At 31.8% G+C, this 17,238-nt stretch overlaps 1 protein-coding gene across 1 annotated transcript in view; it reads right to left on the bottom strand.

Annotated features, from left to right (window-relative positions):
• Positions 1 to 17,238, bottom strand: part of KCNIP4 (Kv channel-interacting protein 4) — a 50,789-nt gene that overhangs the window by 10,993 nt on the left and 22,558 nt on the right. Inside the window, exons 3-4 of the mRNA XM_051213296.1 lie at positions 15,811 to 15,935; positions 11,283 to 11,352 (exon numbers count right to left, since the gene is read on the bottom strand). Coding sequence (XP_051069260.1) covers positions 11,283 to 11,352; positions 15,811 to 15,935 — 195 coding nt within the window. The remainder of the gene's footprint in view (positions 1 to 11,282; positions 11,353 to 15,810; positions 15,936 to 17,238) is intronic.

The raw sequence follows: 17,238 nt of genomic DNA, 5'->3' as shown, positions 1-17,238 counted from the left end.
AATATAAATTTATAATATTACCGTTTCAACAAACAGTTATGTTCCAGTTTTCTGTCTACACAAATTATTGAAGAATATCGGTAACTGTTAACTTAGAATACAATTGTTATCTTCCATTCACTGTATGAATAATTGATGTAAACATGTAAGTAGTATTTGTTTGTTTTTAAGAGAAAAAACTCAAATACCAAAGTGAGTAAACGATTAAGTGTAATCTTTCGATAAATAAATAATGGTTTTGTGAATTAAGTCATTTCTTTAGTGCTATCATTTTCAAAATCAATGAAAACTTTATCGGAATTAACCTCTCTAAAATGAGCAAGTCTGAATATTAAGAGACACTAATTTTGATAAAATAACTGATTGAAACGGAATAAAAAAATTTAATACAACTTTATTCTACTCAATATAAATTGTATTTTTAGTGATAAATGTTATGACATAGCTTTATAAGTACTAAAATACGAATCATAGTGACAGGGTCAACCCTTGACCACCTTTCTCATCGGTAGTAATGAAATACTGAATAGGTATCAATCGACTTCTTTATAAATATTGTATCTTGGAAGGAGTTTGTTTGTAATGTATTTATTTGCTGTGGATCAATACCATTACTTTATGTCAGATTTGTTTACCAAGTAATCCTTAGCAGTATAATTTGTTATTACATAACGGCACTGATTATCCACCAATGAAATAATAGTTAGATGATTAGTTCTGTTCTCACTACTAACTTTAACTGCGGTTATTAATTACATATAACTTGCTAGAACTCACTGGTTTCATGAGTAATTAGAAAATTTGAAAAGATCCAAAATAAACAGAATTTCGTCATCAATTGATATTTTGAGATAAAGATTATAGTTCTCTTCAAAGATATGATCATTTCGTATCAATTGTAATAACTGTCCAAGCATTTCTAACAATAATTCTTCAATACATTCATACCATTATTACTTGAGTATACACAAAAATGCACTCAAAATAGTTCAATAGTACTTAAAACAGAACCTGAATCGCAGATCATGTGTTTTCTGCAAAGCTGGTACTAATCGTTTTCTGAAAATGTGCATTCGATATCACTTTCTTAAGCTGTACAATCGTATTCATAGATAATTTCTCGTGTGATAACCAATGAAATTAAGGTTAGCAAGTCTTGGATTTTGGCGCAACACTCGTTCATCGTTATAGTTACATAGCATTTTGGCATTGTAGCTGATGTCAGTTTGTGGTGAGAACGCTTACTCTAGTTCCCAACCGTAACTTTAGACTCTAAACGGTAATATCTTAATTCTTCATACTAATTTATGACCTTCATTTAACCCTAGTAAGTAGTTGAGTTGTCTCGAAGTCACTTCATTGTCCCTTAAAGGCCGTCCGTAAATCATAGCCCCATCAGCTTGGATTGACTATACGGTATTGTGAACAAATATCACTCAGAGACTTCATGTCATTTCATATATTTATCAATCAGCGTGCTTTTTCTATTTTAACAATCGAAAATTTGTTTGTAAAATCATGAAACCCCACCTCTCATTACATAGTTTTTCACAGTTAAAAAAGGGTCTTTTTCGATTGATTCTTACGTATAAAATCACAGAATTTACTGTAAATTAATGATCGGCATTTATAACTGTTTAACCCCATACTACTCAGATTGTTTATGTCATGTGTTAACCAGTAGGGAGTAATCAGCAGGAGATATTTAGCCGGTAGTTTTCTCCTATTGATAATTATCATTTGAACAAAATAATATAAATTAAGTTTTGTTTCACAATCAAGATAATGTTGTTTGATATTGTATTTAGACAAATAACATTTCGGATGGTTAAGCCATCACTAATTTTACCAAAGACTAGATCAAGTAAGGGTACTGATCAGTATACTTTAATTAATGATTTTTAAACTGAAGATATCAACTAGTGTATGGTTTAGTTGAGAATACGCTTATGATAGTAAAGGCAGTTTTGACTGATTCAAACTAAAACACTACGTTTTGATTTTTGATTGGTCTTGGTGATAAACAATCGATAGCCACCTTGCCTACACGTAGGTCTGTACACGTTTAAATTAGTGAAACCTTTGACTGATTCTATTTGGCAGATGGGCTATGTTATTTTAGTTCATAATAATTCGACAATTTATTTTATAAATATTCTTATGATTGTATTGATGACCACGTTTAGCTGAATACATGTGATAGCCTACACATAGATTCCTTATCAGTTTGGGGACTATAGTTATAACAGTTACTCGATAGATTGTCAGATGAAGTATAATCATAAAGATACCCGCAATAAATATAAAACTTCAGCGTTAAACTTCTCATCCCTAGTCTTCATCCTAGACACGTATATTTTAATTTTTGACACTTTCGTTTACTTAGTAACAATGAGTCTATTTTCTTAGAAATTAATATTATCTTTAAGTATGACTATTAGTTAACCATAAATTTACTTGTAATAGATTCGCGATCAAATGAAACCGTTTAGTTTATACAACAGATTATGTCTCAACAAGCTGAGTAATTGTTAATTGGTGAAGGAAAAAATGAACACAATATCCAAAATCTTGATAAAATGATGATTGAGAAATGTAAATGAACTGAAGCAAAAACTGATTATTCTAAACTGAATTATAAAAGTATACTGATATTCTTAATTGATTTTATTGATCACTGAAAAATTCCCATTATATTAAAACACAATTGTATGACCGAAGAATATTCTTTTCAATATTTTCTCATCAGGTTCTACAATTATAAATCCAAATTAATAATCCATAAAATTGGCTAGATTTAAGGCAAAGTAATATGTGAATTAAGAATTATTTGTCACATAAAATCAAATCGTTGATGTTGAGGTTGACTAATACGAAGCGTTAACTTGAATCAGTTTATAAGCGAAATGAAATTGTGAGATAAATTATCAGAATAAATATGGTCAACATGGGGTAAGAGAGAGAGAGAGAATATTGTGATTACAAATCGGAAATTACGTAATATGTAAAATAGTTAGGTCAAACATAGTAGATTCAGGGGTGGATATTGAATAAATTCCTCAAGAAGGGGTTATCAAGTGTGAAGACAATAATAATAATAACAGTAATAATAATAATAATAATAATAAGTTTGGGACATAAAATTAACATTAATCAGATTACGTCACCACATTATAAGACTGATTATTAGCTAGTTGGCCAGGGTAAAAGGAGTGGCTGAACGTACTTCTTTTGGATACAAAGCTCTGGCTTTTTGATCCGAATAGCAATTGCTTCAGCCGTCTGTAGGATTCGCAGTCTGACGAAATTAGGTAGAATGTTGTTGACACGATAGACTATTGCAAAAGATTGCTCCATGTTTGTTGTATGTCCTGTTTGGACTAAATGGTCTAAGATGGAGCTGTTAACAGTTTTGACAACACCTTTGCTTAACCACACGAGTAGGTGCTCATGAGCCCGAATGTAGAAATTCTTAGAATATCTGCCAATATAACTTGCTCCACAGGAGCAGTTGAATTGATAGATACAGAAGGAGGTGGCTAGTCTAGGTAACTTACCTTTCAACCTCGTAGTGATTATTGGTCGTGTGGAGAATACTAGTTGTAGTTTAGCTGCATTAAAAGTCCTTTGAATTGATCTACTTAACTTAGGTCTTAACATTTCACTCGGTGAGTCGCCTCTGAATTGTAAGCGTATATACAGAGGCTTTTTATTTACCGTTGGGCATTCTGTACTCTGTCTTTTATTGGCTAAGTTTTTATTTATAAATTTCTCCGGATATCCATTTTCCTTCAGGGTTTTAAATAATGTCTTCGTTTCATCTTCAATCGTATCCATAGTGCATATAGTCTTGATTCTATGATGTAGTGTCTTAATAAGGTTCCTCTACAACAAAAAAGGAACGTGCTGGGATCACCGGATAAGTAATAGTGAGGTTAGACGCAGAGTATTAGGGAATGATGGTAAATGAGTTGATGAGGTTGTGAATTTTCATCGACTGACATGATTCGGCCATGTGTTACGTATGACTGAACACCGATTACCACGACATGCAATCCTAACCGGTGTTGGAGATAGTTGGAAGAAAGTTAGGGACGACCAAACCAGAACGTGGCATCAGTCCTTGAAGTCACTAACTTCTAGTCTGAGCCATGTTGGTAGACGCAGACTATTTGGTTGGGGTTCGCGTGACTATCGTAATCAATGGTTGGACACTCTGAGTGATATGGCTCAGAATTGATCACAATGGTGTAGGTGTATACACTCTTTATCTTCCTTTAAACTATGAGATTAAAATCCATTCATACCTTTCTTTCTACGAACTAATTCTTTCCTCCTGTACTATATCCTTATATACAATCTTTCTTTAATATAATACCATCATTGAATTAGCTACTTTATGAATTCGGTATTTATCTTGTTGTGTTAATGAGGTATGGCAACTTGAACTAATGCATATATGTGCATGGTCCTATATTGTAGCTGACTGACTGACTGAATATAAAAGTTTGAATTTCTTGTTAGCTATTTGAATGAAATCCATATTTATATCATCTTATATGAATGAGAGAATGTATTTAACTATCAAATCATTCTAGATGAAAACATAATTTAAGAGAAAAATAATCTCTGATTTCATCATTTTATTAAACCTTACTGTTTCATCAGATGTATTGCTTTATTTGTTTAACTAACAACTTATCAGCTTTGTAAGTATGAGCTTAAATTATCAGATTTGAATGATAATTGTATACATCAATGAAAACTTAACTGTAATATTAGAAATAAGGACTGATAACTATAGGCATTCATTATAATATATTGGAATTATGTACACAAAATGAGATTCATATAATATTTACTTACTATCATAGTGTTTTATATTGGTGTTAAAAAATCATGTATTAGGGTTGTCGCAGTTTACCGATAAAATTGTAGCAGTAACTAAGTAATAGTACTGTAGTGAACAAGAACACAGTTGTGGACAGACAATTTTTTGTTTAGTACACAGTTACAGAGAGTTCTTTTATAAATTGTGAAAACTATACATTAAATACTTTATTTGCAAATCCTCCATCAATTATCTCAAACTTCATCGTTTCTTCATTGCTATAACAATTACTCACTGTTCTCGTTCTCTTCTCTTCGATCTTCTCAACCCTATGATGCCAGGCATTCAACTTCTGATTGGTGTTATATACCACTTATAACAGTATAGTATTTATAGTAATACTTATGATAGTATACTACTTATGACTGTCGACATGAGCAGCATACACCATAATTCTATTTATTTACATTTCGAACTATTCTTATATACATTGAAATGAAAAATGACTTTAAAAATTTAAATGCATTACATTGAATGATTTTTTGTAATGGTTTAAATCTTCTCATTGATAGTAAGGGCTGAAATTGATCAGTCTTATTTTGGAATATCCTGAATATCACAGTTAGCTACTGTCCAACTTTATTTTAAAGTATTAACTTAGTTGTTTAGTTTCCCTCCCTTGTCCTCATCACTATTAGCTATCTTACAGTAGTTCGATATGCTGAATAAAACTACTATACTGTTATACTTACATGATATCCTGGTTGTTTTGGGAAATATTTAATTAAAAAAAAAAGTTTAGCACACATCTTGTTAAACAGATCGTCTATAAATTTAATCAGTTGATTCAACTTTCACTGGAAAACAGTCAGTTCATTTGCTTATGCAAATACAAAACCACTGATTTCTTGGATAAAATTTAACTGTTTTAATTAACAACTATGGATAGAATTGGTAGACGTGTTTACTATCCAAGTATTTATCAAACATAATTATGCAATAGATACTAAATCTGGTTTCGATTAATTTTATTAAATAAAATACTTTTGAATAAGCATGTGCAACTATACTTCAGAATTAAATTTATTTTCACCCGAAAGCGTTTATGATGAATATAGTAATATAGTAAAATAGAGAAAATGTTATCAACAGACTGGTAACATAAATGTATAATGTGTCCTATAAAAGAGTAGAATTACACTACGACTCTTGTTATGTAATTAATTTTGATATTCAACAACTATAATTTTCATTCGTTTTCTATCTGATGACTATTTTCAAGTATTCAACAACAAAGATAGTAATTTCATATTCATTATATGAATAATTTGAGAGATCACGACGCATATGATAAATGGTTTCATTGATCTTTTTCACGGACAGTGGTCTAGATCAAATTCACTATGAAGTCATATGTTAAGAGATTCCTAACCACCTAACCACGTTTGCTAAATGCATAAACATAAGAGAACAAGACTCAACAATGATAACAGTGTTTACTACCAGGAGCAAGAAATATGATGGAAGTATTCTTAAACATTTTCAGTCCGCGGTAATTATGTTTTATAAGGATAGATCAGTAATGGTTGTATTCAAATCCTATACAAGTTTTTTATAACTACTAGCATGACGTCAAATCAGTACAATGCATTAGCTGAACTGATACTGACCTTTTAGAATTTTACTGAAAATCTATAAGGTATAGCCATCTACATCGTCATTTGTTCTCATACAAACACCTATATTCATTAATGATTCTTAACAAATGAAAGGTTTCATCCATAAAAGTAAATAAAACCAAATAATCATGTAAAATTATATTACATTTATATAATTCATAGTATATTCTACTTATATCAATGCTAAATACTAGTTGATTATATATTATTCTCACAGTCTATCTTAGTACAATACATTCGGAAATTTTCTCAAAAAAAATATGTTCTGGACACGAGTAATCAATATATCCATTATATACAAGCATAAATCAAATTTGTCCATTTCTAATTGAGTTTAAATATATACACAAGCATATTTATTGAAAGACAAGTGGAAGTACATTAAAGTTGTTGTTTTGTTTTATTCAAATTTGTTTCTTTGCATTTTATTTTTTTTTCTTTCCAAAAATAAAAATGGAGATCGATTCATTCATAGAATTTTTTAAAAAATAAATTTATTTCATTAACGAATTATATCAGTAACTTGTAACGTTGAATTAATTAGATAGTTTCAGTGGATTAGTGGTGTATTTTCAGTTAAACAATAAATTATTGCACATTACAATCCCCCTAAGTTTTTGTCTTTATAAACTAAGTATTTATAAAACATTTGTTGGCACAACATTCGAATACACATTTGTGAATGAATATGTTTCTATTCAAGGGCTTTTTGTTGAATAATTTATTTTAATAGTTGAATTCATGTGTTGATGTAAGCTAGATTATCATGAAAAGCCTGGAATCACTGGTTACCCAGCCATTCATAGATTGATGGAAGTTAGACATTAACACCGTTAGATGCCAGCCAGCTCAATAGACTAGAGGTTAATCGTTTGCATGCGAGATCTAAGGTCCTGGATTCGAATCCCGCGAACGGGGTCGTGGATGCGCACTGATGGGGCTAGTCAGTCAGTCGGCTACAACATAGGACCAGGCACATATATGCATCGGTCCAAGTTGCCATACCTCATTAACACAACAAGATGAACACCGGATTCATAACAGTAGCTAATTCAGTCGTGGTAATATATAAATGAGAGATTGCAATAAGGATATAGTACAGGAGGAAAGAATTAGTTCGTAGAAAGAAAGGTATGAATGGATTTTAATCTCATAGTTTAAAGGAAGATAAAGAGTGTATACACCTACACCATTGTGATCAATTCTGAGCCATATCACTCAGAGTGTCCAACCATTGATTACGATAGTCACGCGAACCCCAACCAAATAGTCTGCGTCTACCAACATGGCTCAGACTAGAAGTTAGTGACTTCAAGGACTGATGCCACGTTCTGGTTTGGTCGTCCCTAACTTTCTTCCAACTATCTCCAACACCGGTTAGGATTGCATGTCGTGGTAATCGGTGTTCAGTCATACGTAACACATGGCCGAATCATGTCAGTCGATGAAAATTCACAGCCTAATCAACTCATTTACCATCATACCCTAATATCCTGAATATAACAACACTATTACTTACCCGATGTTCTCGGGTGATGTAAGCAATATTTCTGAGGCATATGTGGTCAAATACTAGCTTACAAGTATCTTCTACTCTTAATGATCACATTTCGCAGCCGTAAAGTGAAAAAGGACGAATCGCTGCTCATTATACTTGTCCCACAATTGAGAGATAGATATCTTGCCTTCTCAATAGGTGACGTAAGTTGTCAAAAGCCAAACGAGCTTTTTGAACCCGTGTAGAGATTTCGTCGGACACCGACCCATTGGGGCTGATCGGACCTCTGAGAAAAGTGACGTTTTCGATGCGTCCGACTGCTCCACTCCCTATCCTTAGTTCAGGTGTTGACATAGACCAGTTTTGAAGCAAAAACGTGCATTTAAAGGAGGAGAAACTCATCTCAAATATCTCGGCATTGTTGCTCAGTGATACCAAAAGACTCTGAATTTTATCAGCATCTTCACCAAACAGGGTCATGTCATCTGCGTATTCTAAGTAGATGATTGGACCTCTTGGTAGGAGATCAATGCTCGAGAATTCGATCAACGAGAACTCTGAGGAATCCCACACTAGTACCAAATGGCCATCCAGTGTTCCCATGTTTTCCATGGTGGTCTAGCTTACATCGATTCATGAATTCAACTATTATAATTACTACAATCTCCACAAACCCCATTCTGTGAATGAGTATTTATCAAACTTTAAAAGTAAATTATTTTATGAAATAAAACTGTGAATTAAATGTCATTAATTTTTACACAAATACACTATAATTGATTAAAACAAATGAATAAAAAGTTCACTGTAGACTATTCACATAAGTTAAATATTTTAATGTAGAAAAAGTACATTGATTTATTAATTACTTTAATTAAGACTAAGATGTAAGACATAATGACTGTAATTCAAATAGGTGTTTAACCTGATAAATAATCAGAGGTTATTTATATGAACTCTACCGTAAAGCAAATATCTTTTAATCACTAAACCTTTCTTTTTTAAATAAAATCAACTACTTGATAAATTCACTTGATGTTGTTTTACTTGTATCTCCCCATTGTTATTTAGGTCTACAATTGATCACTTTCTTGTTGACATATGTGCATCCTGTGCGGATACCTCGATATTGCCTTAATTCACAAGCTTTTTAAACAAAGAAGGAGAGTGGCTAGCAGTGGAATCCAGGACGCGCGTTTCGTTCTAATTGGGACTCGTCAGTTGGACGAAACGCGCGTCTTGGATTCCACTGCTAGCCACTCTCCATCTTTGCTTAATTACTTGATAAGTTTATCATCTGAATAATTTATTTAAATGTAATTACAAATGGAAAGTATTGAATTTTTATTACACATTTGAAGGGTGATTTTATCAGAGTTATACTCTAAAGTAATTTATTTGCAACAAAAATTAGTATCGTTTAATCTAGTCCAATTGAATAAATACTGAACTGATGATTTATGCATTATACACTAAAAATTGTACCATAATATGTGGGTTGATAATTATTTAATCAATTAAAAATGATTTTGTTTATTACTTTTATTCAATCTGAACACATTTCATTATGTTATGTAATAAATATGATAAGGTAAAGTAATAAATAAGATTCAGTGTCAATATTAGTTTGACTTTAACATGAAAATTTGATAATCGATAGAAGTGAAACTGTTTTATTAATATGTAGTGTTTACCTAATTAATTATATTGTTTGATTTCACTTAATATATATCATCATTTATCAACTAGCACAAATTGATAAACTTAACTACAAATCGACCCTCATAATTGATTGACCACTGGGTGGTGATCACTGTCATGTGTGTCAAGTCCTTCTTAGTGCAGATCGAATGCTATCGACCAAGTTCCAATGTGGCCACCAGTCTGGGTGACTCGATATTGCATGCACTACAGGAGATCGGTCGCGGCCCGGATAGCTCAGTGGTAACGTCTCTGATTATGAAGCTCGGTGACATGGGATCGAATCCGCCAGGGAGCACCAGTTCCCCCAGGATTACAGGTACACCTTGATGACGAGTGCCAAGTAGCACCAAACCCAGGTCCACGGTTTCCTGTTGACTACCTCCAACCACCATCTTACGAATCGACCCTATCCAGCAAAGCATAACCTAATAATACTGAATGACTTTTAGGTGTGATATAAAAGTGATGTTCAATAAAATGATAAATGACCAAAGAAATTAGCTAGAAATCAACAATTTATGTATTTTCACAGACAATAGTAGTGTCAATCGTTAACATTTAAAATGAATTTCAACATTTTATTACCTTAGAATACTCTTATAGATCATATAAAATTAAAATTTATTCGTCTGTTCTTCCAGAATACTTAAGCACAGTCGCATTTTACGTCCATTTTCATGTAGAAGGAAGTAAGTCCAGATTATCAGTCAAAATTAAGACTTTTTTGGTGACCCGTTTGTCTGATTCCAATTTCAAAGAATGAATTAATTAAATATGGAAATAAATCTTCCATTTAGCTTGATAAATTACTTAGGTTAACCCTGTTTATTTGACGGCTGTAATAAGGAGCTAAACAAGGGATTGTGTTTGATGAATTTATTTTAGGCACTCATTTGTTCAGATAAACATTGTGAATGAGAAGTGAGAAAACGAAGCGTAGAAGCAGGTCGGAAAAGGCAAACATCCCAACTCTGTTCGATGAAGCTTGACTCAATATTTACAGCCAGACAAAAATAAGCCGAAGGTAAGTGATGAACAGGGTAAGCAATACACACATACTCTCATATAAAAAGTCAAGGTTAATAAGCACATAATTGGCAAGATCAAAATATGAGTCAAGGGGAGTGAATAAATAGATCTATCTGAAAGCTAGAATAAAATATTTGGGCTTGACATAGTACTAGACACTACATTTTAACACTGGGGTTTCGATCATAATATATTACATATTGTTTAATAAGGTCAAGTTAAATTATTCCGCGATAAGTTATTTGAATTATTCTAGTTTGATTCATTTCATCAGAAAAAATGAAACAAACAAATAGATACATGAAAATTAAACTGTCATCTACATAACATTTTCAAATGAATGTACGGACAGTGTACTTCAGTTTTAAGATGCTACAATTAAGGCAACTGTTTTTTTTTCTCTATAGCTTATCAAAAAATCACATCCTGTTGTTGAAATTAGTTGGTTAGATTCCATTAGGTTCATTTGAAAAAAACAATGAACAAACCGTTGTACAATTATACATCATTATCATCTTTAAAATATGTAACTATTACTTACCTCCTTGAGGGAAAAATTTACAGTAGATATCTTTAAATGAATCTTCATTAAGTGTACCAGCTGGACATTCCTAAAAATACCAAAAAAAGGGGAAGAAGAAAATAACTAATTTTAAAAATCCCCTTAAAATGTTGAAAATATTTTTAATTTTCTTTATAAACAAATTGTTTGAAAGACTCTAAACAGGATATAATGAATACAATACAATACAGTTCTACCAATCTTCTTTATAAGTTTAAAGTCACTCATGACAGTCACTTTTATCATTTTTCAAATGATTGACATAATAGAAAACTTCGTCACATTTAATAATTAACTTTATGAATAGAAATTTCACTAAAATAGGTAATATTCTAACTAGGTTTTTATTAATCAATCAGTCAATCATACTCAACATAAAACGTAGTACCTATGTACATCAGTTCAGTTTTCTACGCTCCATTAATACAATGAGATGAAATTCTCAAAGCAAACCCTATCATTGTAGAGGAACTATCAGTATTAGTTGTAATAGAAAACATTAGGCATTGAAGATATAATGAGACAAGAAAATATAAATTTGTGAAATAAGAAATTTCATAGGGAATTCAGAAATGTGAGACCTAAGAGAAGACTAAGGGTGAATGCACCTTTCCAATTATGATCGATTTAGGACTATGCCACTTAAAGCCTCAAACCATTTGTTACGATAATCACGTAAACCTCGAGCAGGTAGTCTCCACTTACTTATATGACTGAGTTCAACATTCAGTGTCTTTATGGATTGGCCTCATGTCTTCGTTGTACCATTATTAATTGTATTCCAACCTGTTACTACATCAGATATCACAGCATGTAGAGTTGGTCGGTAGATGGGCGAGTGTAATAAGTGTTCAAGTTATCACGGTTGACAAAGATTCACTACCGCGTCAGTAGATTTGCCAAACTTACCTAGTACTCCGCCATTAACCTCAAAATTGCCAACTTGATGGTCCCAACAGATATGAGCAATGGATCAAAGATACCCATGATTGAATCCTAGTAATCTATGAATATGAAAGGCATGTTTCACAGACACAAAATCGAGTGGACGAACTGCAGAGCAGTAGAGTCGTTTTTTATTTGGCAGATGGGTATCTCACTTATGCCACAAGTGACATAAATTGACAAAAGCTAGACAAGTTTTCCGAATCCATTTACAGATTTCGTGAGACACCAACACAAGTGAATTGATGGACCTACTCAAATTTTTCACCATCTATCATTAATTCAGAAGCTGTTGGACACCAGTTTTGAAGCGAAATTTGGCATTTAGAAGGCAAAAAACGTATCCTAGATATGCTTGAATTGTTGAGTAAAGAGGTTAGAAGACATTACATTTTGTCAGCGTCTTCACCAAATAGAGCTATAATATCTGCGTATTCTAATTTAATAAGAGAATCTCCTAATGGGAGGTCGGTTCCTGAAAATTCAGATGATGAGAGTGTTGTCTTTAACATATATCCATGAAAAAGTCAAATAAAAGTGGGAAAATAAAAAAAATCATGACCAGCAGAACTTAGAGTTGTTAATCCCGTCTATAGTGTTCGAGCAGAAAGCTTATACACATATATACAGATGTGCAGTTGAATAATAATTTCACTGAAGAGATCCCTTCGATGGATACCTTGTCTTCCATGTTTCGATAAACACTGTGAAATTACACTCCTAATGTTTCAGTCAATCTGATAATTTGAGAATTGATTTTTTTTCATTTATTTCTATCTTTCGTTAGCTTGTAAAACTATTACAAATTACTGTGTACATTTGAAATGATTATAAATGTCAACGAAAGATGTCTTGGGGTTGTGAGCTTGAATATTTACCGTGGATAATTAAGTCTTTTATTGATGGCTTTATTTTGTTCAAATGAAAAGTAAATGATTATTTCTAATCTATAAGAGTAATAAACGCATTTGATTACCATATATTAGATGGTATATCAAGCGATCTCTGTTCAGAAAACTTTCATTAAATAGTTTGAGTAGACTCAAATGTTGTGGTTTTAAGTGAACGATATGAAATGAGCATCAGTTTCAGAAAAGATTTCAGTTCAAACGTGAATAAACCAACTCACATATGTTTTTTTTCTAAAAAAGCTGGCAAAAAAAAATTAATTAAACTAGAGATATTTCTTTACGCTATTTGTCTGATAAGTTCATAACTTATCCAATTATTGACACTTTCAAAATACACTGTTAACTAGAATAAAATGTAGCAAAATTCCCTATCGACTGTTCGTCGTTCTTCAAAATTAGTTGTTATGATGAAACATAAGAGATCCGTCTTGAAACATATTGGGATATTGTGCTTTTGAAATCTGTTCACATTCTACGTATTAACCTTTCCTAACAATTAATAACATTGACAATCATTATTCACCTTAATTACTCAGTAAACCTATCATAAGAATGAAAAAGTAGAGAATTCACTTTTCTCATGATGGACGGGCTTTAATTAACTCATGATTTCAACTACTGAAATTCCCTTTTTTATTAATTATATTTACTTTTTATTCAATCAACTAAGTAAGTTGATATGGTTTCGTATTCACTTATATTCTACTCTTTTTATTTCATAAAATTAAAAGTTGCATTTATTGTTATGTTTACCGGTTTATGTTATGTCCCGATAAGAATAATAAATGGTAATTTTTGGGGTCTATTTATGGACAAATAATATGAGTACATTTTTATCGTATAAATGTTATGTAACTAAACTATTCATATTCATGTCCCTCTTATTGTGAGCTTTATTTTGACCTATGAACTATTACTATACGATCTACCATTCTTGAATTATGCCCTGTCTATTATTTACTACCTCCCTCATTCATAACCACATTTGACTAATGCTTGTACAAATGTTGTTTCATATTTTGTGGTACGATGTGGTCTGTTTGGCTGGTATATAAACTCAGTATGTTTGAAATAAATGATTCATTTTTAGAGGTTGAGATCTGTGTTCTGGACTTAACTGGCTGGGCTAGGCACGAAGCACAGCCAATAAGGACTCTAGACTGCTCTTACGGGTTTACGCGTCATTGACCCGATCGATAAGTCACTGCTCTCTAATTGGCGGTATCGTTACGTTATACATTAACAGGGCATATAGTTCACAAGTTATAACAGTTTATATTAGTTATATTTAGAAATAAAACAAGGATTACAAAAAAGCTGACTTATTAAAAGTCAAGAGATTAACAAATTTATCAGTGGAAACGTTTTTTTTTCATGTTCAAGTTGATTTTTATGAATCCATTTATATATATACTGCCGTCAAACGGCTTATCTTTTTTGTCATGAAACGATATTAGTTTTCAACTTTCTCAGTAATTGAGTTAGTTGAGTTCTAGAATGAAATTATGTAGATTGTATATAAGAGATAGAAAGTTGTTCATTTAACATTATCATCAATGAACACTGATTGGTACTAAGTTCTACCAATTTTGTTAATCGTTTTTATTTATGGAAAATTGATTGTTTCTCCATTATTCTTTCCTAATTTGAATATTATTCAAGCAGACTAAATGAAATATTGTGAATACTTTGATGTGAAGCTCTTAATGCTTCTATTATTGAATATAACAGTATTTTTAGTTGAGATTGAATGAAGTGTTTCACTCCTTGAATAAATAGAGTATTTTGACCACTGATAATTCTTTGAAAGTGATTTCATATTCAATTTAGTAAGAAAAATTATTGTTGATTATGAGGTTTGTTTAGTACTTTTATAGCTAAACTTCTATATACAATCTGTTAAAATAGATTCCTGTCAAGCTCATATGACATCATTAACATGAATTGAATTTTACCTGCCTTCATTATTATGATGAGTTTGTAAGTATCAATGCTAAGGTTTAACTTACTAATTTGAGATAAATTAACCAATAAGTAGACAATTAATAATAAAATTTTCTACTTATTAGTTTATTAAAGGAATATTACCATTAGTTGCATCATGATTATTTTCCCTAACTGAAATTGTAATTCTTTACAGAAATAAATATGAAGTAAATCTCATCATCTAATGCATAATTCATGTTTATCAGTTGATTCTTTTTCTTTGTAACATATGAAAGTGAATACATGTTTTAATTTAATAATTGAATTCAAGAGTCAATTGAAGCTAGACCACCATGGAAAACCTGGAAGCCCTGAATGACCGTTTCGTCCCACTGTGAGACTCTTAAGCAGAGCGGACCCACGATCCCGACACGTGGGATTCGAACCCAGAACCTATCAGTCTCGCACGCGAATGCTTAACCTCTAGACCACTGAGCCGGTATCCAACGGTGTTAATGTCTAACTTCAACCCATCCAAGAATATACGCCACCGTCCACCATTGTCATCAGTGAGTTACTATCTCAGAACAGACCTAGTTGAACTCCACTGGCCATGGCTTTTCACCAGAACTTATGGTTTCAAATTTAATTAACATAATAGTTTGAAAAGTAAAAAATTTGTGAGATCTCAGATAATTAGTAATCAATGTAAAAAAGAATTTTACTTGTTTAAATCCTTGATACATAATTTGTAATTCTTTTCTTGAGAATCTTGTTTTCCTTAACAATGTTTTAATACCAACAGGTTTATGTCGAACAATATGACTTTCTGGTTCCTCATAGTCTGTTTCTATGAAATGGAGAAAAATTAATATAGTGTATAAAACACGGAAGATTAGGAAAATTTTAAAATATATTATTACTTGTTAGGTGGTTAAAGATAGTAATCAGGATTGCCTAGACCTATGTTCTGAATTAGTCGGCATGCATCAACAGGGGGTGTTTGTATTCTTAAAGGAATTGATGTTAAGACGTTACCATTTCGACCCATTTTGACTCACTAGTAACGTCTCACAATGTAAGCTGAATGACCTGGATTTGAGCACATCAGCGAGGATCAATTCCTTGAAGATTCCTGGTACTTTGTGTTGAATAGCGCTATCTGTCAGAGAACTAGAGTTCATGGTCTCCTGGTAGCTATCTTCAACGGCCCAACACTATAACATAGTGCCCGAGATGTTGCATTACTCAGATCATTAACTAAATTGTAAGTTGATCGATGTAATTCAAGAAATATTAAGGGACTAATGGTAAGGGAGTTAAAATATTTGTGGTATCTTTGATTCTACAGAAGAACTCGCAGAAAGAATAATGTCTTCCAAAATCTCCAATTATGGGTTGCAGAAATTTGCATTGATAGACCATTCACATACAAAAAGGTAGCTATTTTAAACTTTAAAAAAACATAAGTCACTTGAATCAAATTAACTGTTTATTTCTAACTGTACAATTGGCTTATAAACTTTTACTTACAACCTAATTGTTTTATTTGTTGCTACTATACTTAAATAGATTCTTCAAGAAAAGAATGTTTCTCACAGTAAAAATGTAGCAGTAGTAGAGATAATAAGTAATCTATTTTCAGTGACTTTGTTAAAGGTAGAAACTCTTCATCATTTAATTCCGTTTAAGTAAACGAATGATATCATTGGCTTTAAAGATAAAACAATGGGCTTTGAAGCTAAGGATACAAGCATAGTTATCAAGTCTCTTATAACAGTAATATAAATCAACAATAAGGACATGAATTCTACTTTCATCATAATGACATTTTAAGAATGAAATTAATGTTATGTCCAATTCAGTAAGGAGTAAGTAAAATATAGAATATCAACAAAAAAACTTAACAGTTGTTATTAAACTATTTTCTGACAGTAAACTTCAATTCACATAGAATGTAATTTTATAAAACATTGAAGTATTGAATAAATTTCAACATATAGGTAAACCATTCAATTAAAATATCAATCAACACACAAATAAAACGTAATTATTTATAAACAAAGATGGATAGTGGCTAGCATTAGAATCCAGGCCGCGCGTTCCATCCTATTCGGGACTCGTCAGATGGATGTACCTGCATCTCAGAGTTG

The sequence above is a fragment of the Schistosoma haematobium genome, chromosome 3, assembly GCF_000699445.3.
Source record: "Schistosoma haematobium chromosome 3, whole genome shotgun sequence".
In the NCBI taxonomy this organism is placed as follows: Eukaryota; Metazoa; Platyhelminthes; class Trematoda; order Strigeidida; family Schistosomatidae; genus Schistosoma; species Schistosoma haematobium.
Note: the sequence above shows the minus strand (reverse complement) of the source record. Positions and strands in the feature narration are given on the sequence as shown.